This window comes from Pagrus major, chromosome 12 (genome assembly GCF_040436345.1).
Source record: "Pagrus major chromosome 12, Pma_NU_1.0".
Taxonomy (NCBI): Eukaryota; Metazoa; Chordata; class Actinopteri; order Spariformes; family Sparidae; genus Pagrus; species Pagrus major.
Window position 1 is genome coordinate 7,222,979 of NC_133226.1, and position 24,751 is coordinate 7,247,729.

Below are 24,751 nucleotides of genomic sequence, written 5' to 3' on the forward strand. Positions count from 1 at the left end.
GGACTTTAAATTCTCCCAGCATGCAACTAAAATAAACCATCATAAAACAATTTCCTCTTAATGGCAGATTTCCGCAGCAGTATATTTCACAATAACTGAAGAAGACACAGTTGGTAACTGAGTTCATGGTGTTTGTTTCACAAGAGCAGGAGGTTGAAGGTAAAGTGCCTTGCTTAAGGGAACTCAGTTTGGCTCAGTTTTCTGGATGACAAATGGATTTTGAAATCAGCCATTTTTACCGTGTTACGTAATGGTTTATAGATCCTTTGTAATTAGCTTAATGGACTGGATTTGCGTTAACATTCACTTCATATCAGTGATGATGTGCTTGCATCCATTTTGCCACTTAGTTCTTTTTTGCCAAGACGGAGGTAACCAAGCAGCCAGAGATGTCTAATAGCCACTTAAACCACTGCTGCCTCCATACATGAATAACTAAATTAAGCTGACTAAACTACACTTGATTTCCATAAATCCCACAGACGCAACTACAAGCCTATAACTCCAAGTGAGAATACACACACCCACACTCCACAGCTGTCTGGATTTACAATTGATTTATGTGTATTTGACACATGCATTAATCTAAATGTAAGAAATTGACATTTAGATTTTAGAAAACAAGCTATTCCTTTAAAAACCCACTGCTGGACAAATTGACGGAGCACAAAGGTCCTGTTCAGTGAGACTGAAAATTTGAGTTGTGTAACTGTACTGTGAATGAAACTCACTCATGAAACACTTACGCCTTTCATTTCTGTCTTTCCTTCAGCGTATTACAGTATATCAGTTCTTGTGCATGTAAAAGATCTTGAAAGTTAAAAAGGTGAAAGTCCGCACCGACAGAAGCTCCTCTCTCCAACAGAAAACACTGCTCCTTAAATGCCTCGTCAGTAGTCTACAAAGTAGACTTTGTGACGTCACACTACGTCCCCATGTCACACATTTGCGTAGTTATTTTTAGCACAAAATCTCGAGTAAACCTACTGGGTGAAGAAAGCAGAGCATCTAAGAGCTAAAAAGATCTAGTTGGATACTAAAAAGGCTAAAAGGAGTAAATACTGGACCTGTCGAGTGAATGAATGAATGAATGAATGAATATTAACATCACTTGTGTCTGCTGGCGACTAGCTAAAACATAAACTTTATACTGTATGTCACTGTTGTGTTTGCAGCATGTTGCACTAACTGCTAATGGAAAAAAAACAGGTTTACTGACTTGATTAGGACTGCCAAAGTGGCCCAAACTTAGAGGAGACATGTTATGCTCATTTTCAGGTTCATCATTTTATTTTTGGTTGCTTCTTGAATAGGTTTTCATGCTTTAATGCTCAATAAACAGTTTTCTCACACTGTCCAGTGTTGCAGCTCTGTATTCACCCTCTGTCTGAGACACTTTGTTTAAGCTCTTGCCTCTTTAAGGCATCTATGATCTATATGTACTAAGTCAACAGCATATCTAGTGTCCTGTCACTGGCAGCACCGCCAGCATATAAATGTATATCATGAGTTCATAATACTTCAGCACGCTGGTAATCTTGAAAGATCATCAGGTTCATTTGGTCTTATCTACCCACGTTAAATTAAGGCCACGACATTCAGTTTACAGTCCGGTGGCTGACAGGAACACAACTGCTCTTGGCCAATAGTATGATAAGCTAAGATGGAAGGCATTTTCATTTTTCTGATGGGCAACAAAAAAAAGCATATTTCAGGAAACATTTATTAAACAAACATCATGACAAAGCATTTGTGGTTCACTTTCCAATTATCATACTGATTAGGTTAAACTGATGAGGCTATGTGACTCTAAAACAAGTCAGTGAGTGACTGTATGTCACTCTGCAAAACTGTCATGACCAGGTTTTTATTCATGACTCCAGATTAAGTTCTACACTAATGAAACTTCACTAAGATAATCAAGTATTTGTTTTAGACCCAAATTTAGCAAAGAAATGTGAAAAACAACATTGTTTACTATTTCTTTTCTTAAATTGTTACATAATAACTCAGAAAAAAGTTTTTCTAATGACTTGTTGCCGTCTGTCAGTCTTGCAGATAAGTGCCATATTAGTCCAGGAGAAAGGTGTCCAGCAACGACTGATCTGAGTTCAGTTCAGTATCCCTCATTGTCCCAAGTCACCTTATAGTCTGGATACCGAGCCTTCAGTTTCTCAGTAGTGACTGCGTGGTTTGCTCTTCCATATCCCTGTAAAGAATAAAAACACATCAGTGTTCCATTAGAGTTAGAAACTAACCGTTTACTTACACAGAGTCAATATTAACACTGATTTAATGATAATATGAAAGATATTGCGATTAGTGACAAACCTGTCATTAATTCTCAGCCGTCTCTGCAGCTTTTAAGCCTCTTTTAGCTCATAGTTTTGGTTACATTTACTCCATGAACTGTTATTATCTACATAATCTCATTGGGTTTTTTTAATACAGCAGGACTCTCTCACCATGGAGTACCCATAGACGTGGATCTTCTTGTCCTGGGCATCATGTCTGATCCTCCCTCCTCCGATACACTCACAGTCCAGGTGACCGTCCTTTTCCAGCTCCTCAGCAACCTTTTCATAGATATCAGCTGCAGGAAAGAGTGTACGACAAGTGAGCAATGCATTAACAATATGCTTTCTACTATATGTAATCTGTAAATATAAAAATACAGTATGTTTAGTATTATAATTATATCATAATTTGATAGAGGAATCATTTGAATCATTGATTTTTGCATCAACAAACATATAGATTTATAAATAACAGCAGTAAACAACACAACATTTGTTGTTTGTTTGTATGTGACAACATGTGAATGAAGCCTCGAGTGTTTGAGTCACCAGCTGTCCATAAAATATGTTTATGGATCATCCGAAATCTTGCGTTGCAGATGGGCTGCCTCCATCTGGTGTCTCTGACAAGGCTGATGACTTGTTAGATCATATTTTGTACTTCAGACACAACATAATGTGTGGAAATGAATATACTTAAATAAACTGTAACTACTACGGGTCTGAGCCGTTTCTATGGAAGATACAAATTAAAAAACTGAAAGAAGTGAGTTTAATTTTATGTTAAGATAACATAAGGTAAGATAAGAAGACTTTATTGATCCATCAGTGGGGAAATTCCCTTGTTTACAACAGCTTAAGTCATAAACCCAGGGAAAACAGTAACTGAATGATATATATCAATTTAATGTTGTTTAATTTAACATAGAATAAGATAAAAATATAATATAATAATAAAACTATATACACTGTTAACTATTTGCCTTTCAGTTACAGATATGACCAAGGAGGACAATTGCACATAAAAATTGCACCCATAGTTGGAATATACACACGTTGTGTAGCAATGTACATTTAAAAACGTATATAAAAAAACATATAAAATCGCTTGGAGACAATCGAACTGCACAGGATACAAGCATGAGTAATGTTTGCATTTAATGACTGAATGAAAACATTCCTTAAATGATAATTACTTAATTTTTTGTTTGGACATGAAACATGACATAAATTTTCCATTCCAAGTTAAAGGGGCACTACGTAGTTTTGGAGAAGAAATTCAAACTCAAAATTGTAATTTTTACAATATTAATGAGGTAATAATACAAACTGAGAAATATTTATTTGTTCCATAACTGAATAAACAAGCTGGAAACTGAGGTCCCCAGAACACTGTTCGAAGCTGGAAAGGTAGCAGGGACCGCCACATATAAACAAAGTAAAACAGTATGAAGCTGTGTTGTCCTTTAAGATCAGTTTGTTTAATTGGTTTATTCAGTCATGAAAACAGAGCTTGTTTATTTAGTTTGTTTAGGCAGTCAATGAAGATGACTAAAATGTCTTCCCAAAAACAACCCAAAACTGTCTGAAGAGCTGTATTTACATTTTAGTCTTGACCAGCAGAGGGCAGCATAGTCCTGCCAGTACTTAATGCAATGCACTGTCAGTACTACTGTATTCACATTAGTTTGTGAGTCTTTCATTCATATTTTACCACACCTAACCATGATAGTGTGTTACAATTAAAGGCATAATCTGCGATTTAAATGTAAACTAGACTACAACAAAGATCCAAAACACAAGAGTGAAACCTGCTATTACTCCAAAACTGGCAGGTCTGTCCGACTGAAGCTGACAGTGTAGATTCAACTAGATGGATGGGTGTTTCTAATATCTGGTCCTCCTCCTGACTCACCGTGGTACTCAGCCCAGCCGTATCCTCGGACTATGTCCACCTCCGAGTCGTCTCCCTCCTCTCTGCTGTGAACTCTGATGAGGACGTACTTAAACACGCCGGCCGGGTCGATGTCAGCCTGCTTTATGTTGGCCATCAGAGCCGCAGCCTTCGTCTGTGTGCACATGTCCGAACTGCTCAGCGGCAACACTAGCAAACAAGCTAGCACACAAAATGTTTGAATTTTCTTAACAGTCTCCGTGTCTGTCTACACACAAAGCTTTACAGCTTCAAAGGGCCTTTCTATGTTTATGTAAACGTGAATGGAGCAACATGAACTTGTAACAACAGAGAACAGTTCGTCCGCCGTCACGCCAGTTCCGCCATGCAGCAACAACAATAGGACTTCCGGTCACAGCTTTCAAAATAAAAGCGATTAAAAAGTACTTAGCCGTCATGTCAGCGTTAACAGAACGCAACTAAGCACATAATGATGATGATGATAATAATAATAATAATAATAATAATAAGCATACATTTCAATCTTTTATTTAATTTTTCAGAATTAATTTTACTTTTACTGGCCCTTATTTTTCTTTGTTTTGTCTTTTTTTTACCTGAAATGTAGATTTTTTAAAATTGATTTTTAATTCTGTATTTTTTATGGAGACATTTATACAAACTTCTTGCTTCCCTCCCCCTGCACTTATTAATCATAGCATTGTATGTCCTTTACCATTTATATTGTACAAGCTGTTAGATCAAATAAACTATGGCTACTTTATAGCATTTTCTGTAATTTGTTACATATTACATTATTTTAATTACTTTCCCCACCCCAATTACTGATCTCTGCATTCACCTAGGCATAATGATTAAACAGCAAGTCACATTACTGTAAAATTACCTAAAATAAAACAAAAACCCCTGCTTTTATTCTGAAGGCAATCAGAGCAAGCCGCCTACTTCCGTAAAGCAAAGCATTCTGGTAGTTGCAGTTCAGAGCAGACCATGACAGGAAATTAGCCTAATTAGCTGAATGGAGAGGACTCAGCAGGCTGCTTGTACAAAGGAAAACACAAAACAATAGAAAACATTTATTTTGTTATCTGGGGGTAAAACATCCAGTGTGAACACACAGGGAGCAATGAAATGTCATGATAATTCAAAATTCACAATGACTTCATATTAACAAAGCATTTGATGTGGATAATTACATTAAAAATGTCTGCAAGGTATAAAATGTATTAAATCTATAATATATCTTCAATCTATTGACACACACAGTAACCTGCACCAATGTTTACTAGGATTGTGTAATTTTCTTTTTCTTTTTACAAGCAAAACCTATACGAGTAATTTGAAAAATTCTAAAATATACACAACACACCTGGTACATACTGGAATGTTTTTATCTTGCAAATTGTAAATGATAATGTTTATGACCACTGATGAACCTTTTCAAATAAAATCATGTTTGTTGACCATGTTTTCAAGCAAATATTTTTCAGTTGCTTTCATCTTTCACTTCAGCCGGTAATGCAGAGAGGGTACAATAAATGCAACACATGTAATGAGTAATCCAATCCAATACAGAAGGGCTTAAATATTATTTTTTAATTTTTTAACTGTCCTCCTGCATGCAGTACAACAATACTGTCAGGTTTGACCAATAACCCTTTGTTGAAAGACCAAATGCTCGTTTTTTTTCTGTCCTTACTGACTAAAACTCTTTTGCTCTTTTTGCTGTGCAGTGATTCATGTGTGCCAAAATGAGTTGATAACATCCTCTGTGTGACACAACATGTCTGCCTCACAATGGCAGTTTCTTAAGAGAGAGATCCAAACAGCACCACATCTGTATGTTATAGATTATTCAAAGTTAATCTAGGCAGACTAAAATGTGAATAAAACTTCCACCTGAAAAACATCTTGAATACAAAAAAAAAATTAAAAACAGTGATTCTTTGCATATTAAACGGGTAGTTATCTCCACAGTGTGCTTCATTTTATTGTAGCAGTTCTTCAGTCAGTGCAGTCAAACTTTCTACACAAAACAATAAAGCTGGAATTTCTTACATTCCATAAAAAATTGCTTTGACTTTTCAAGGATGAAAGTTACATTCAGACCTCCCGCTCAGTGTCAATTCCACCATGGGAGTGCTGTTTAAAACTGACAGGGCAGTCAGACAGAATTTGGACTGTGACACATCTTTTGTCGTGTTGGCTCTTTGATCTAGTACATTGGATTTGAACTATGAAGTAAAAGTCATGACTTTTAAGCTTTAATTTAAGGGTGCTTGCTTCCACATTTTTATACACAGTCCCACAAATTTAGGAGACAGAGATTAATTGGACAAGTTAACATAACGCCACATAAAGTCAACATAATTATACAGTACAATCAAAGTAAAATGCTACATTAACCTAAAATTGCGGGAATACGTATAAAAACAGAAACAGTCCCTACACTGTCCACCTATTATAATGTAAACACTGTTAAATAAAGCTTTAATTCAGATCCAATGTGCTATAGTAAAGGGCCCACACAACAAAAACCTATCACTGTCTTGCTGTTTTCTGATTTCAGTATCTAGGTATTGTTTTCACCGCCTCCTTTCTTCTTCCGGTCACGCATTCGGAGTAAGATGAAGACCAGGACTGCTGCCAGCAGGAGGACGAAGAGAAAGATAAGCATCCCCCATGCTCCCCGAGTCAAGGCCTTCCTGTGCCCTGCCGTCTCTGCAGGCAGCAAATTGCTCAAACTGAGCATGTAGCCCAGAGCCCACCCCACCGAGGTGTCCCCTGCCTGGAGGATCAGCAACACATGATTACAGCAAGTTAGTGGAAATGTGTCTTTATTTTTTTTACATTTGAAAATGCACATTAAGTGATACATTTTTCTGTAGAGTGATGATTAAGTTCTCACCTTCTTCTGGAAGGAAATGCGTGGGAACGACGTCTCATCGAAGCTGTATCCTCTCAACATGAGAATCTTAATAAACACAGAGGTGGCACAGTAATCCTGCAAGCGGGACTCTTGCTCTGGAGCAAGAACCTGCATCTGCAACAAAAACAAAGAGTTAAATGTGTTAAAATGTTAGAATATAATGAAGAAGTCGAACTAAAAATGATGCTCATCTGCCCAAATATACTATGTGGGGTTATGCTAACAGGAGCAGGCTAACATGCTCACAATGACAATGGTAACATGATGATATTTATCAGGTTTAATGTTTATCATGTTCACCATCGTTTAGTGTATTAGCATGTGAGCATAGCTGATTAGCAGTTAACACAAAGTAAAACTGAAACTGATGGGAATGTCATAAGTTTAAGATTCTTAGTCATAAAACAAAGTATTGGACACATTTAAAATGTGGCCTGATGATGTCAGATTAAAGTTAAAGGATCACCAAAGTTATTACAATTCATCCAAATTCTATCCAATCAATCTAGTGGATGTGAATATATTTCATTGGATAAGTGAAGTTTTGACCTGCTTGTGGAAAGAAGATATACATATTTGCAAATGGAATGAATAAGAAGCCTTTTAAAAATATTTTTTCTATCACATCACTGTCATTATTTTTCTTTTTCCTGGCCTAGGCGATAATATTCACTGTATATTTGTCTTCTATTATGTCATGCACCCACATCCTCCTTGCCCTGATGTTCTGATGTCAAATAAAAACAAACGTGGACTATATGGACACGGCCACAGACACAAATGAGATATGATACATAAATAGAACAAAAGAACATTACTTGACTGAAAGTCATATTGCACACAGCTCTGGCCGCCTCCTCCAGCTCTGAAGGAGTCCTCACAGGGATACCAGTGATTTGCTGCAGGAAGGAGTGAGTGTAGAAGAATGCAGAGAACGCCTGACAACACAGAAAGAGGACAAAACATAAAACACAGACTGGGTTAATTAGTAGTACATGGAAAGATAAATTACATATCTACAGCATATGTTTCTTTTTTCTTAGCACTTTGAGGCCATATTGTGCTTATTCCTGTGTGCAGCCTGCAGTGAAAATCTGCTCGTTGTCCATACGTCTGTTCAAAGTCACACCACAAACTTCTGTGCAGTTATTTTGTGCTATTCTGCTCTTTAGTTACAGTAATTCTTTAACCGTTACAGAGCTGGGCTAATAAATAAATCACCACATTCTCATTTTACTCTGTACTTTGTAATTTGCCTGGAAAACATGATGTTAATAAAAATAATGACCTGATACATGTATGAACTCAACAGTATATCAAACATTTTTCAATTTAGATTGATTATATTTTGGATAATAGTTGTGATTAAATACAACTTTGATTTACAGGGTAAAAGGGGACTGAGGGGGCCATTCCATAGTTTTATTTTGATAGTGATACTCATTTCGGCTGAAAAAATGTATCATTAGTATATTTTTTTATGCAATTTTTTTTATATTGAGGTGTTGCTACTTTCACTGAAGGAAAGATGTCACATGTGCTCATAGGTTTCTATGTAAAGTATGCAATTTTAGATCCAAATGCTTATTTTGTATTTGTGTTTGTGTGATATATGGTAATGTTAGCTATGTAATAATCCTTGACATACAGAATACTGTTTGTCTGTCTGTGGTTCTGAAAATATTAAACAATAATGAACTTAAAAAGCATCACTAACACTGTGTCTTTGCCCCTTGTGTACGGTCTGACCTTTAGTATATAATACCACCCCCCTCTGTATCATCCAGCCATTCTTACCACGAAGCTACCGGTGACATTTGGCTGGAAGACCTTATCAAAGGAGCACTGGGAGAAGGGGCAGCTGTCGAAGGAGAAGATCTCAGACACGTTGCCCAGACAGTGTTCATATTGTCCGCTGCCTTGTAACGTCAGAGTGGCCTGGGAGTCGTAGGAGCTGGGTTTATGCTTTGCCGTACACGGTGAGTTGAATATATAGTCCAGCTTTACAGATCTACTGTGGCCTGCAGGATAGCAGGGGTGCGTGACTGACTCAGAGTCACCCTGAGACTGAGACAGAGAGAGACAGACAGAGTGATATGATACATTCCCTAAACAACCCATTAAAAATACTATAAGAAATATTCCTCATATTCTTTATGCACATGGATAATTATGTACTTATAACTGAATATATATTAGCGCTGCAACGATTAGCTGACCCTAAAAATTAAATGCCAACTATTTTTACAATCAACTAATCATTGTTTTTCAAGTAAAAGTGTCAAAATGTTATGGCTGCAGCTTCTTAAACATAACGATTTGCTGCTTTTCTTTGACATTTATGATAATTAATGAAGAATCTTTGGGTTTAGGATGTTGGTTTGGACAAAAAAGTAATCTGAAGTCGACACTTTGGGCTCTGGGAAATTGTGATGAGTATTTATCTGAATTATTTGGCATTTTATAGACTAAACATTTGATTGATTAATTGTGAAAATAATCAGTAGATTAATTGAAAATAATTGTGAGTTGCAGCCCTAATACATACAGTATATCAGACTATAGATTAACAATCAATGAATGTGATTTTCAAAATTGACATGGCTGATTTTATTGGGAGTTTTTATTTTATCACAGATGTATCAGTGTGGCCTAATAGGTTGGTCTATGTTGGTCTAGTAACACGTTACTGCAGTAAACATACATTTCTCCACCAGAGAGCACTGTTGACTGTAAAATGTCCTACGAAGTAAAGTAAATATGTTGGACACAATTCTTTGAATTGGTTGGGCTCTACAGCAGCTTTCACTGAGATGAGATTTGTTCTATGTGTTTGCTACTTTAATTCTACAAAGCTTTATATGTTTAAAAATAACATATAACTACAAAATAGAAAAGTTATGACTCTGTATAAAACAGAAATAAAACAGAATAATTTCCTAATCCTTTCTGACATATATTCAAATGAAAACAGTACAAAGACGATATATATTTAATGTTTTCCTAATCAACTTCATTGATGTTTGAAAATATCTGCTTATTCTGAATTTGATGCCAGCAACATGCTCCAAACAAGTTGCAACAGGAGCAACAAAATACTGAAAGCTGTGGAATGCTCCACAGGTAAATGGGTTAATTGGTAACAGGTGATAGTGTGATGACTGGGTGTGAAAGGGGTGTCCGCAAAAGACTCAGTCGTTTAAAAGCAAAGAACATATTACCACATGGGCTCAGGAACACTTCATGAAGCCGATGGTGTCCTGTTTTATTTACATTTTGCACAGTGTCCCAACTTTTTTGGAATTGGCTTACAATAATAGGTTGTTTCATTTTGGTTTGAATGAGTGTGATACAGTATGTTACACTACCGTAACTATATGAGCCAGCAGTCTCTTGAGGACCTGGTCCCTCCCGTAGCACAGGAAGCTGTGTGTGTACAGAGAGTACTCCTGGCCGTAAAGACGCAGCTTCATCATGTCGTGTTCGTCCTCTACTTCATCCTGAGTCGCAAATGTGATCTGGGTAGACGCCCCGCCAAAATCAAGCGCTCCAACTGTGGGCCTACCGGGGCTGAGCCAGTGCCCCACGAAACCATACTGCAAAGACATAATGAGGGAAAGGGAAGCAGAGGATAATGAGCTATTTCCCGTTCATCATCTTAAGAGTTGTTGTTGTTGTTCATCTCTAAAACATAGCTTAGTAAGAGGAGGAAGGACTTTATAAGCTCAGTCTGATTATCCAAATTTCCCCAGGACAATTGACCCAGAGATTCAACATCGGAGGCCATAGTGATGGACTGTACGATCATTATGCTACGAGATGTCATCAGTCAGCCTTCTGAGTGGGCTTTAAATAGCCAAACACCATCATCTTTGCGACAATGAAGTGCAAAAGCTGGACAAATGTTTGAATTGAATTAATGAATGGTAAATTATTCTCATGCAAGCTGCTTCAGAGCGCGCTCCAACTTCACAAAACGTACAGTTATCCTCATTAGTCTGCTGTTGCTGTGCATTGAACAAAACTTCCAAATGAATCATAGTTTGACTCTGTGGTATCTACTGGCAGCCTCTATGAAGTACCTTTATGAAGTTCTCTAACAGATAGTTGACGGTGACCCAGCCGTACGCCCCCTCCTCTTGACCGCTCAGTATGGCCGCCCCCTGGTAGCTGAAAGGGTAGGACTGGATTTTGTGGCCCACCTCCTGCAGTATCTGATCCGACTGCTCCTGGCTGGACATACTGTTTGGAGGAAACAAGAATTTGACAAAACTCTTACAAGTTACAGCTGCAGCAGTGAACTTTCATGGACCCTCATTCAGAGGATACATGAATAAAATGCTTTGTTTGATGGTCATCATTAGCGGTAACCTTGCTTTTTTTTCTCGCTGTTTTATTGCCTTCAAGCTGCAGGTTTGACCCCTGACCTCTAAAACTATAAAGGTTTAAGTGACACAGAGACGCCAGCATGAAATCCGTTCGACAAGTTTGTCAGCTGGACCAGATGCACCAACCAGCAAGACATTTGAGGACAGAATCTCTCTTTTACTTAATTACATTTTAGTTATGTAAATAGTTTTTGTTCCTTTTCTTTTTAACTTAATCTTTTGATCTGCAAAAAGTTTGCAACTGTTAAATGTTTAATGCAATCACTTGTGTGCAGCTATTAGGTTCAGTGTAAGAAAAAGAACAGAGCTACAACCGGCACTTAAGGAAATGATGGAGCGAATGTTATCAACAGCCAAACTAGCTAATTTACATTGTATGGAGAGACATTCGTGCCAAAATTCTACGATTGCTAAGTAGTGTTTTGAATGCACAGATAAATAAAATAGGCAGGCCCTTGCCGCTCACTCATGTTGTAGCTTCTGGACTCTTTTGAATAGTTTCTGTTGTTAGCTGTTAAAATATTTAATCCAAATCATCCTTTGCATGCAGCAATTCAAATGTTTATCTAGCAAAGTCCCCAATTTCATGCCCAAATCCTATTAACATTTCTTTCAGATACAAGGTACAAGGGAAAGACTTATTTCTCATTTTTTAAACAGCATTTAAAAATTGAAAGGGTTAGTCCTTGAGTCATGCTACATCTATTTGTAAGTGTGTCTAAGTGTAAGAACAGACCTGTGCTGCAACCAGCACTGAAAAGAGTGTTATCTGCATTTAAATTAGTTCATTTACAATGTATGTATGGAGTTACATCAGCGCCAAAATTTTCTGCACACAAAGGAATGCTTTGAATGTACAGATAAAAATAGGCTGCTGTCGCCTCTTACTCAAATTGTAGGTTTTGGACACTTTTACACTCAGCAAATGATTTACTTATTCACCTCTTACTGAGTGTCTGGGCAGCTGTTTTCTGCTACACATTTGCATTAAGTAAAAGGTCGCCTGTCCTCTCAAAGCTTCCCGCACAATGACACGGTGTCACTTGCTAATCAATCATATCGGTAACAACCGCGCCAAAAGGGGAAACTCCACACGTGACTAATAAGTCAGGAAAATCAAGGGGTACCAGCTTAAACATGTTAACAGGCAATATGTTTGTATTCCCTCATTTAAATAAATAAATAAAGGATGAACACTATAGGACTTGTATCTTAATAGGCATAGTCCACAGACAGCTCTGTGTTCAAATTATGTAAGTGTGAGATCACTGAGCCCAGTCCAGATGTCTGAAAATATTATTTCTTTCACAGCACTACACAAACAAACCCTGCCTATATAAAGAGATTTAACTGGTGATATCATTTACTTCAATTAACGAGTTCATTTTGTAGCTGGGTAGCTGTTTTTTGGTAATGTCAGTCAGATATAGATATAGCGAGTTGACTACTCAGGAATATGTGACACTTATAATCAAACGGGACATAAGTAGATTGAACTGTACATAGAGATGAATGAAGCCACAAAAAAGGCTTATATCATTAGATTTACCTAAATAATATAAAAAAACAATATTCACAATGTCAAAGATATAAACTATGTTGCTATATCAAAAATGCACCAATATGCAAATTCAGGGACAATAATGACAATGACTTGTAATTTTTTTTCCAGTTTTGGTACACACATTTTAGTTAACAAAAGAAATGGAGTGTTTTTTCCCTCTTAGAGTACTAACTGGTAACAATAACAAGGCAGATCCAGGGTCAACGCTTAAAATAATGTGCACACACACACACACATACACACACACTGGGGACATTACTTGGACTTACACCCCTTTCACACTGGACAAAAAGCCCACCCACAACGCCTACTAACATCACATTAAATACTTCACATTTAATGTGAATGGGTACTGTTGGCATTCACTCCCAGGTGGACACAATCACTTTTCACCCTTTGTCAGGCGGCATGCTATGATGTGTGCTGAAGTTAAGGACGCTGGCTTGTTCACACTTTTCCATCCATTTCTGTTCAAGGAGCGCTAATACACCGTTCAGTTGAGACTGAAGTCAAATACATTGAAAAGGTCACCACTGTACCTGTGTCTGTGGCTTCTGTGTCACTAACTGAGCCTTGTCAGCTGCCTGATCAGTTCTGGGCATGAGCAACTTGCAACAGAGATGAAAAAACAAGATGTCTCACTGCGTTAAAAACAAGTTTTAACATCTTCTGGATGTAGTCTGATGAGGTTTATGATCTGCTGATTTCTAGTCTTCCTTGTTTTTCTGGAAAGTTTGTGATGATGAGTGTAACACAGAACAAAAAAGAAAACAGAAAGGCAAACTCGTCTCCTGGCAATGGGAAAGGAGGCAGTAGTCTTTTTTTGCGGGGTTTATAACATTCCTTTCCTAAAGGTAGGGACCCTACCCTTAACTCACACTCACACTCATACACACACTGACTCACTGCAGAAGTCTCATGCCAGCTGTAGCTCCCAGGTACACAGGTGTAGACTGGTGTCTTTCTTTGGGGATGTCCTTTACTGCCTGATTGAGGCAAGCCTCGAGGCTCTTCCCTGCTGCTCCTGGTTGGCCCGCATAGCTGGATATTCCTCCTCCTCAGTGAAATAACAACAGGATAAAAAGGTCAAACATCAGGATTATAGTATAGACACGTACAGTCTTGTTCTCAAGTTTGCACAAAACATGATTATTCAAACTGATACCATCCAGAAATTACCCAGTTACCTGGAAGAAACTGCTTGACAATCTACCAACAACTGTAGGTGAATGTATTATGTTACTTTTCTCAACCCAAACTGAAAAATCAACATGAAAAGCAACACATTATTTCTTACTGTTACCAGAAGTCCCTGATAATAGACCGCATAAACAAGGGATCAAAGTTCAGTTCTGACCAGGACATTTTTATGATTATGAAACATGACAATGTAAACACCACGTCCATGACTAAATGAGAAAAGAAGTGTTTATCTAAGTCAAGACACATAAAAACCCTTCAGCAGGACAAGAGTGGCAAAGCAGAGGGGTCAACTCTGACTCATTCCTGATTCATGGTTGCCTAAGACAAAGATTGCTTGACTCGCCATGCTGTGTTGTGACAATGTAATCCATTAGCAGGAAACAGCTGGCATTATTTAACATCCAACCCACTGGTGAATACAACAAGAAACAGAACATTATAAAGTATATAAAAGCCCACAGCAACACAACTTCATAGCAAAGCCTATTACATAACGGAGAGGCCTTTTTTCTGGGTTCCTGGCTGGCTCGTTGCACTGTACCTGCCCTCTGTGAGGGTGGGGGCGGGGTCGAGAGGCGAGCTGCCTGAATCTGACCGGACCGTGACCCCAAGACCAAGAGAGAGATTTATTGATACTGTAGCGGAACCACAATGTCCAAAAGATTGAAACCGGCGCCCAGGGAAGGAAAAGAAGGAAAGAAGAGGAAGAAACACGTGAAAAAGAAAGAGGTACAGTAACGTCAATGTGATGAAGTGAATGAAACTAATAGTTTAATGCATCGTAGTTACCTTGTTGGAGCAGAGTGTTAGCTTGCTAGCTTACTTCGGACGATAGTAGCATTGTTTAATAATCAGTAAATAGCTGAGTCGACGTAAGTTAATGTTTCTCCCACCTTAAATTCATCAGGGACATTTGGAAAATTAACGTTAGGCCTGTTCAGGTGCTATTTTATTTTGTGCTATTTTGTGTTTTCCCTGCTTGTATGTCAGTTAAAATGCTATTAGTTTTCCATCCACTTTATAAGTAATAGGGTAGTTGTAAGACTTTGGTTCATTGTGTCACAGTTTAAGTTTACATCAGTGTTAAAGTTCAGTTAAAGTGTTAAACTGTTAATACTCCATACCTAATTAATTTCACTGCACTTTACTGCTTTTGCACTCTGGTTAGACTGAATTGCATTGCAATGACGATAAAGTTGAATGAATCTCATCGTATTTTCATTATTAGTCTATATTAGTCTTATGTATAGCACACGCCAAGCATCTGTTTTTATTAAAATGTAACATCCAGTGGTCACATATACTTCTCTTCTCTCTTCAGATGCACTTTTAAAATATTGAATACATACATGCAGTTCCTGTGTGAGTATATGAAAATTGATTGTGAAATTGACTGCGATGCAAGGGGGCGCCAGCTAAAATCTTGCCTAGGGCACCAAATTGGTCAGGGCCGGCACTGACTAAAGACATAGTGGTAAAGATTTTATTCATTCATTGTTATGTCAGGATGAAAAATTGGGGCTTTTCTTTTGGCATTTCCCGCGAATGCTGATAAAAACATTAGTCTGTAATCAATTTGTTCTGACATTTTTTAGTTCGTAGACTGATTGAACATTTCAGTATGATGAAAGCAACATGAGAGTAATGGGAAGTTTGGTGAGGAACGATAGATGCAGCCAGGACTGTTTGGTTTCCGCAGCAGCAGCAGGGTGTGGTTGTTTTGAGAGGGTCAGAGAGATAAGATTCACCAGGGAAGAGTCCACAGGGTCCACTGAGCAGCCTGGCACACCAGCCAACTGCGCCGTCACGTTATCTATGCAAAAGCATGGTTAAAAAGGAAGCATATCTCCTGCTTGAAACAGCTGGTCTGCATGCATATACTGTACTGTTTATAAACCTGTGTTTCTGTGGGGGGCTATGGCTCTGCAGGTTGGTATCTCCATATTTAGTTAAAAATACGATTTCAATTCATATCCACATTTCTGTTTTATACCTTTTACTTTGAATCTTGTTGGAACGTGTTGTACCTGTTGTGAATCCGAGCTGACTACAGCTGCTGTCCTCTGAGAAGAGCAATTTATTAACCTTTCAGAACCACATCTCAACACATAGTTTTTGGGTGGAGAAGGTGCTGATACTTACCCTTAACATGACATTCAGTGTGCTGGGTGACCACGCCTGTGCCATTCTGTTTGTCTGCTTGCCACTTGTATATATACAAAGCTGTGTGTGAAGATCCAGCATCCAGAACAATCCCATACTACAGAGAGCAAAAGGCAGAAAAGTAAAACCAAAAGAGGTAAAAAAAAAAAAAAAACATGAAGGGGGTTGAGAGAAGAGACAGCTAAGCATTTCCAAAGCTGCTGACAGCTTTGGGAAGGGTAAAACAGGTTAATGACTGATAAGAACATAAAAGACCAGGCTTAGTGACCTGAATTGGCTTCTGTAAGGCCTTCGGCTGTAAAATTAGGTTAACTCCTTCTGGGTGTTATATTACAAAAGACACATATAATATGTGGTGGCCAGATGCTGACTGCACTGCATTTTTACTCCACTGTGGACTATTAGACATAATATTATTTTACACCTTCATCGTTGTGTTTTATTAATTGACTTATAAGAAACAAAAAGAAGAAATAAGAAAATAAGGGACAAAATGTTATTATCCAAATATAATTGTTATGGCTATGGCTTTTTTGGGGTGTACAAGAACATGTTAAAGGAATTTAACTTACACACAGTGACTTCATTTAAACAGTCTGTATGTGGCAGCTGCAATATGAATTATTGCGAAGTATAGCTAAATTAAATACAGCTAGGTTGATAAAGTAGACAAGAAATTCTAGCGATGTTTTGCTAAGGCCTTAAAGGGCTAATATGCAGAGGCTAAACTATTTGATTCAGGCCCCATTCTCATCTTAAATTTTTTGCCAAAGCTCAACTGCAGGCTGTACAAATGTAGAGAATCTGACAAATCATCATTTCACTGCTTCCACATTGATCAGCAACTGAAAAAACAATGGATGGTGAAAATTCGGAGGGACATCGAGCCATTTTCCAAGCTAAAACAACATATTTGATAACCCATTATCTTCTGTTATACAACTGCTAACATTAGCATTCAACCACTTCCTAGCTAGCATTACTGTTTGATAGTGTTACACGATACGATGGTAAAGGCATGAATTACTTCTAATATATCAACCCAAGTCTTGGACACATTTCTTTAAGCCTGGAGGTGAAACACACTGAATGTAATCAAATGGTAATGTTAGCTAGGAAATGGTTGAATGCTAATGTTAGCATATCAAATATGTTATTTTACCTCAAAATATGGCCTAATTTCCCTCCAGATTTTCAACTTTTCAGTTGTTGACTGGTACGTGATGAAATTATAACAATTCGTCGACTCCCTACGTTTATACGACCTGCAACACAGCAGCATAACATCAACCTGCCATTCAAGTCAATACAAATAAAAGCGGATTTTCCAAATTGAGTAGGCCTACAACTTGAGGGAATTGAGTGGGCGATGAGTTTGAGGACTGCAACTTCCCAATATGGGTTTTCTGGATAATCAAATACAGATGCATATCACGTCTCACAGACAGAGAAGACCACCAAATGTTTTCGTACAAGCTAAATAAACCTAAGAGTTAAATGATAACGTATCCAAGGGTGGAGGTAGAGACATGCCTATATATCACATCACCGTAATCCATTACAGAGAGGAAGACAGCTTCGACAACCCTTTTCCTACAAATCATAGGACATTTAGCTCTATTTCTACTTTTTTGTTATGATTTGGAGACAAGATTGTCGAATGTTAATTTGTCATCAATGTGTGACTCTCAATGTTGGTTCCTTATACAGTGGCATTAAAGAGGAATGATAAGAGATGGTACTTATTCCTTAACGTTTTATGAAGATAACAGTCATAACTGAATGGAGGGCCTTATATCCCAGAGATAATTTCCCACAATTCAGCATAACTGAAGCATATAAAAACTTCCTGAAATGACACGGTCCGCTCATTCTGATGAAAATCCTGTGGCCTTGATAGGGCTTCCACTTTCACTACAATGTAGAATATTATGTTAGAGCAACTTTGATGTCTGAAAGGAAACACTCAGAATGTGTGGAAATCCAGCCATGCAAGAAGGTATGTGGGTGACGAGCCAAAGGGCAAGGACCACACACACACACACACACACAACATTAATGTGCAGAAATAGATACACATGCTCATCCTGCCGAGCTGAGGTATTTCAAAAACACACAACTTCTCATATCAGTACAGCAGGTTCAACAGTAACATCATGTGTTAGCGTTCACTCGTAATATTTTCTCATTACTGCTGTGCAGTCAGTTGTGAGGACTCGCTCCAACACTTGCCAAAAACACAGAGGATCTGTAAAGACCTGCTTTGTCCTTTCATTTGATAAACTGGCAGAACTGTTGCACCCATCTCCTTTTTTTGTGGCTGGTCGACGGCATTGTTACTGAGTGAAAGGGTGGCTACTTTATACCAAAAAAGGAACCATGGGGTATTTAGCTGGTAACACAAAAACGAGAGAGCAGAGGGAACAGAAGGTTCAGTTAACCCGTGCAGTAATCCTGATCTAACTGCCAAAACAGTGCTGCACTACAGTTTCAAGTCTTTTATCAGTTTCAGCTGGGTTATTTTGCAAGTTTTAGATATAAGATTATATAAGTAATACACAACAAAACTTTTTACATTCACAATTTTTTCAACAGTAGAAAACAGATCAACTGTCTTTCTCCATCTTTAAACCTGTGATCTCTGTTCTGACTGAAAGGTAGTCTCTTTAATCAACACAGTGCTCCACAGGTAAAGTCTTTCACCGAATGAGAGAATTAAACTATACAGTTTATCAGTATTTTAGTCACAAGGTCACCTGGGTGCATATTGATCATAATCTTACTGCTTATAGCCTTGTGATAAGCAAACAACACACTGTCCTCAGCTGATCTTCATCAACAGAGGGATGAATCACATTAAAGCAGTGAGCGAGAACCAAACATTCACAATAAACTACAAAAACAGAAGCCAAAGTTTTCACTGTGGCCGCTGAACTGAAAACACAGCCCAGATGAAGTAGATGCATGTTTTTAACCACTCGTCAAGGGTGTAAATAAAGGATTTTCAAATCAATTTGGGATCTTGGGGCTTCCGTATGGAGCTAAATCAGGGTCAAATGTTTTGTACTTGAAAAAGTAAAATTTGAAACTGAAATTTCAAGTTTTGATCTTGAATTTTGAAAAATACATCAACGTATTCAAAATAAAAATAAATGTACAAAAAGTTTTTTCAAGTTAAAAATAATTATGATCAACTCTGGTAATTCTTTTGAATAAATCATTTATTTTCATTTTTCACTTTCATATGTTTTGATATTTGGGATCCTATTTCTTTCAGTTGCATGTTTTATCTTTTCAGATTCAGATCTTAGTTTTTTTTCAGTTTCAGATCCTTTTTTTTCAGTTTCAAATCTTTTTTTTTCAGGTTCAGATCTTTCTTTTTCAGTTTCAAATCTTTTTTTTCCAGTTTCAAATCTTTTTTTTTCAGTTTCAGGCTTTTGACCCTGATCTAGCGTGGGGGGCGTGGCATCAGCTGAGAGGGGTGTGGCATCATGACAGACAGCTTAACCAAAAGGCTACAGACCTTCCCCTATCATGTTGCCTTCAGGGAACGTAGGATCTAAAACGATTCGGCTACGCCACATGATTGGCAGTGAAAAAACTGCTGTCAGTGACAAACTTCCATTTGCACACCATGCACGAATATCCTGCACAGCTAAAACTGTTTTAATTTCCAAGGCTGTTTAGATGTGAGATGTGGAAGCTGTTTTAGACAGTACTGAGGACCAATTGTAGTACAGGAGCGACAAAATCACGCCAGATTGTGCACAGACACCCACACTTTAAGTACTGAAATGTCCGATTTCCACGTAGCACTGTGAATGCCTCGCAGTGTCCGCTGGCCATGGCGTCCGGTTCTGCTGGCTCACCTGCTGGACCCAGCACACAGGTGAGAAAAGTAAGGTTGGGAAATCGTGATAAATATCAAAATGAGAGGTCGTTTTGTAACAACATACAATGTTTCTGACATCTTTTAAGTGGTGAATTGTCAAAGCTAGAGGTTAAGCATAGGGCTAACGTTAGCATCGAGTAGCTGCTAATGCAGTAGTAGGTAGTAACGTTAGCCTATGTACTGCGTGAAAAACACAGATAATGCTGTTAATTTGATTAAAGGTAGTGCTGTTTTGTGGTTGCAGGAATGCATGGGGTGCTGAAAAAAACACAAAACGACCTCTCATTTTGATATTTATCACGATTTCCCAACCTTACTTTCCTCACCTGTGTGCTGGGTCTCAGTTGATGCCACGCCCCCCACGCTAGATCAGGGTCAAAAGTCTGAAACTGAAAAAAAGATTTGAAACTGAAAAAAAAGGATCTGATACTGAAAAAAAACTAAGATCTGAATCTGAACAGATAAAACATGCAACTGAAAGAAATAGGATCCCAAATATCAAAACATATGAAAGTGAAAAATGAAAATAAATGATTTATTCAAAAGAATTACCAGAGTTGATCATAACTATTTTTAACCTGAAAAAACTTTTTGTACATTTATTTTTATTTTGAATACGTTGATGTATTTTTCAAAATTCAAGAACAAAACTTGAAATTTCAGTTTCAAATTTTACTTTTTCAAGTACAAAACATTTGACCCTGATTTAGCTCCATAGTTCCGGAGACGTACGCCAAACTAGCTGTATGGAGCCATTTTATGGTTTATATTTTAAAACAAGCTTCATCTACTTCAGTTGTTTAGGAGAATGCTGCAACATTTTCTGCTAAGTTTCTCCAAAAATGTTTTGTGGACTACAGAACTTAACATGACTTTAAATTGGCATGGAAGAGAGTAGATGTACACATTTTCATTTTGGGTGAATTGTACCTTTAATAGCAAATACCTCTAGGTTGTTTATATCCACATTTCTTAGGCCCTGTACACATGCACATGGGTATTTCTTAAAACAAAGCTTTTTCTATGCGTTTTGGCCTTCCGTACACACGTAAACAGCGTTTCAGGGTTAGTTTTCAGTGTTTAGGTGTAGACAGGAAAACCAGGGTTTTTCTCCTTTGTTTGGCAAGCTTCTGATTGGCATACGTAGTTCACAGTAGGTCTGCATGATATGGTAAAAAAAAAAATGTTTTTAAATCATATTGCTATATTACAACTGTGATATGATTCATGATTAGTGGTAATGATCATTTTTTGCATCAAAATATTCCTTTTGTCACTGAAAAGCAATTAGAAAACAATTTATGGTCCAGGACACCCTGCAGCGCTGCAGTATTTTAACCTTTATCAGATAATTGAAGCATCTTTTGGTTATTACACTTGGTTATATTGCGATTTTGAAGATATTTGAATTAACTGTGCAGCCCTAATCCATAGCAGAAGTGTAAAGACATGATAGCATGATGTCGACAAATGATGCTAAAATCAGACCAAAAATTATTAAATCGAGAACATTAATTAATTACGTTTTTTGTTTGTTTGTTTTTATACAATTATACCTCTGGATTCTGTAATAATTCACATATAAAAGACAAAATTAAATGATAAAATTAATCATTTAATTTGTTTGTTTTTTTTATTTAACAATGGCACTCCTGGACTTCCATTGACTAAAGTTCACCAGCTGAGCAGACTATTGAACTAACTCTATCAGAGGGGCATGCTACAGATGTTAAACCTAAGAACAAACTAAGACCAGCAGCCAGAGCTAACTGCTCCTGTCACACACTCGTCTAGTCTTAGCGCCACAGATTGCTGTGCGTAACACCTTTTCTGGACCCTGCACGGCAGAGCTTTAGTTACACTGTCCGGACAACTTAACGCGCTGGCAAACACGGATCCAAAAATACCCTGCGTAACCGACCTTACCATGAACCCCGGAGCCTCCTGGACGTCTTCAGTGGGGACTGTCAGGAGCAGGATGGCAACAAGTCCAAACACCAGCAGCGCGAGGGGGACGGCAGGGTGAGCGGAGCGCTGAGCCATGAAGTGAAAGTGAGAAGTGCAGCTCTGCTCCTCTCAGTCTGTCTGCAGCCCGCTGGATATCTGAGCGTCGACTTAATAGCGGCCAAGTGGGAGAAGTGGCTGACGGCTTCCCGCTGGCCGGGCGTTATCACAACCCGCCTGTGGTTCACGCTTCACCTGCTGCCTGCCTCCTGTTTTACATTTCACTTGAGCTAGCAAAGCCTGACCTGAATTTATGTCCCCGACGCAGCCCAGAGCCCCTCCATGCGCCTGAAACCCTTCCCTCCTCGGCCAGTGAATGAATGAAAGCAGCTCCAAGGCTACTGGTGCCATGGAGGGAAAAATGTTTTTATTATGGCCAGAGCTGGTGCTGCTCATTCTCATTCATTAATCTCCACCTATAGAAGACAGAGGAGGAAAATCACATGATTCACTTATTCACCATCAGAGAGGAAACAAGGTGTTGCCTGAACTGGCAGTGATCCAGATTGTAGAGTGCTGGACTGAAGAGACCCAGAGCTGCTTGTTGTTTCTTCACTATTTGCATGTGAATGGTTGCAGCTTAAAACCTGACTTGCAAATGTCACCCTCATTTGAATGCTTGGGTAAAACATGGAAGGGAAGTTTTCACTAAAGGCCTACACTTTTCTTTGTACGTGTCTATTCTTGCTGAAATCTTGTTCTGACAAGGTCTAAATATAGCAGAATGTATAATGAGTTATTTTGAAGGAGCTTCTGAATATTGCAAGTGAGCCGTTCTTCATGTTGTAACTCAGCGCACTAATTTTTATTTGTGTGTCATTGATAATATGCTCATTATTGTTTAAAAAAAGTTAAATTACTGTTAGTATAACTATCTAAGATCTTCTGGAAGAGAGGTGAAGTAGCTGAAGCTCTTTAATACAAACGTCATCATTACACTGATAAATTACAGCCTGAGGTTGCGTCCAATGACTGAACGTCAACAGAGGTGACAGATTTATTCGACATCTATTACACTGAATCAACAGACATGGTAATGTTTTATGTTGTTCAGGTGTTGGCTTTCCCATGTGGTTCACAAATACAGTGAGGGAGCAGCTGGCAATAAAAATGTGACTCTATATGTAAAATTCACAGAGAGGAGGAAGTGTTAATGATTAATGACATAAAAGAGGAAGCAGTGATAAGAGAAACATGGATCATAGAAGAGATCCTGTCATTAATGGATCCCATGAATTTATGAAATACATAAAATTGACATGACTATGGGGCAAACAAAACAATCTCAACTAGAGTAAGGGTGACTTATTGTTCCAGAGCTTACACCCATATCAAATGGTCTTCATTAGAACCCTTTTAAATCTTTTTTAAAGAAGATTCAAGAGATTCAAGAATAAACTGTCAATTTTTAAACTGGTACTCTAGTTCAGACCCTTTCGACTGGCTGCCCGGGGGCCAAATGCGGCCCTTTAACTACCTCACTCTGGCCCTTTGATCATTTTATTAGCAGGCTAATTGGCCCATTCCTTAGTTATGTCTGTTGCCAAGCACAGACCCACTCTTACTTCATTAGAACAGTTTTCACCCACGCTGTTCAAGCAGAGAGAAATCCTACTATTAAAAGTAGTTGAAAAGGCCTGATCTTGTTAACTGCATGTAGTTTGGAGACTGACGAGAGAGATTTTTCTTTTTTTTTAAAAAAAAAAAAAAAAAAAAAAAAGACCTCACATCTTTTGTGTCTTGGCCAAAAAGCTGCAAAGACTTCAGTCGCTGGCAGAGGTATTTCCTTTATGCTCATGCAAAAGGAAATACCTATCTGTAGATACACAAACTATTGTTATGATTAAGCAAGGCAAGACAAGGCAAGTTTATTTGTATAGCACAATTCAGACACGAGGCAACTCAAAGTGCTTTACAGGGGCATACAATTATATTAAAAGACATTAAAAACAAGTGGGAAGACATCAAGAAACAAAACATTAAAACAAGTTAAGAAATAGGAACGTAAGCTAAAATAGAAGAGGTTTAAAAGAGACAAGACTAAAGAATAAAAGTCAGTGAAAGTGCTTCAGTGAAAGGCTGTGGCAAACAGAAAGGTCTTCAGCCTTGATTTAAAGGAGGTGAGAGTTGGAGCAGACTTGCAGTTTTCAGGGAGTTTGTTCCAGATGTGTGACGCATAATAACTGAACGCTGCTTCTCCATGTCTAGTTTGGACTCTAGCGACTGAAAGCAGACCTGTACCTGACCTCAGAGGTCTGGATGGTTCATAACGTGGCAGCAGATCAGAAATGTGTTTTGGCCCCAAACCATTCAGTGCTTTATAAACCAATAGCAGGATTTTGAAATCTATTCTTTGACTGATAGGAAGCCAGTGTAAGGATCTGAGAACTGGAGTG

The 24,751-nt window shown here is 38.1% G+C and overlaps 2 protein-coding genes across 2 annotated transcripts; both read right to left on the reverse strand.

Annotated features, from left to right (window-relative positions):
• Window positions 1-1,709: 1,709 nt before the first annotated feature.
• phpt1 (phosphohistidine phosphatase 1) lies at window positions 1,710-4,569 on the reverse strand. Its single transcript, XM_073477973.1, has 3 exons — window positions 4,213-4,569; window positions 2,466-2,593; window positions 1,710-2,209 (listed from the first exon to the last, which is right to left on the reverse strand). Exons 1-3 carry the CDS (start codon window positions 4,376-4,378, stop codon window positions 2,117-2,119), a joined length of 387 nt encoding a protein of 128 aa, XP_073334074.1. The 5' UTR covers window positions 4,379-4,569; the 3' UTR covers window positions 1,710-2,116.
• A 697-nt stretch (window positions 4,570-5,266) lies between these two features.
• entpd2b (ectonucleoside triphosphate diphosphohydrolase 2b) lies at window positions 5,267-22,453 on the reverse strand. The gene is made up of 9 exons (XM_073477377.1): window positions 22,278-22,453; window positions 16,439-16,556; window positions 14,000-14,150; window positions 11,224-11,383; window positions 10,510-10,737; window positions 8,939-9,208; window positions 7,960-8,079; window positions 7,121-7,255; window positions 5,267-7,000 (listed from the first exon to the last, which is right to left on the reverse strand). Exons 1-9 carry the CDS (start codon window positions 22,392-22,394, stop codon window positions 6,785-6,787), a joined length of 1,515 nt encoding a protein of 504 aa, XP_073333478.1. The 5' UTR covers window positions 22,395-22,453; the 3' UTR covers window positions 5,267-6,784.
• Window positions 22,454-24,751: the final 2,298 nt, after the last annotated feature.

What these genes read in the sequence shown, in the direction of transcription:
- phpt1 (XM_073477973.1), bottom strand. Translation starts at nt 4,378, where the DNA reads ATGTGCACACAGACGAAGGCTGCGGCTCTGATGGCCAACATAAAGCAG. An exon ending in CGGCTGGGCTGAGTACCACG is followed by an intron (nt 2,594 to 4,212) that starts GTGAGTCAGGAG and finishes TCTTTCCTGCAG; the next exon opens with CTGATATCTATGAAAAGGTT. An exon ending in ACGTCTATGGGTACTCCATG is followed by an intron (nt 2,210 to 2,465) that starts GTGAGAGAGTCC and finishes TATTCTTTACAG; the next exon opens with GGATATGGAAGAGCAAACCA.
- entpd2b (XM_073477377.1), bottom strand. Translation starts at nt 22,394, where the DNA reads ATGGCTCAGCGCTCCGCTCACCCTGCCGTCCCCCTCGCGCTGCTGGTG. An exon ending in CACTGAATGTCATGTTAAGG is followed by an intron (nt 14,151 to 16,438) that starts GTAAGTATCAGC and finishes TATTTCACTGAG; the next exon opens with GAGGAGGAATATCCAGCTAT. An exon ending in ATGTCACCGGTAGCTTCGTG is followed by an intron (nt 8,080 to 8,938) that starts GTAAGAATGGCT and finishes CTGTGTTGTCAG; the next exon opens with GCGTTCTCTGCATTCTTCTA.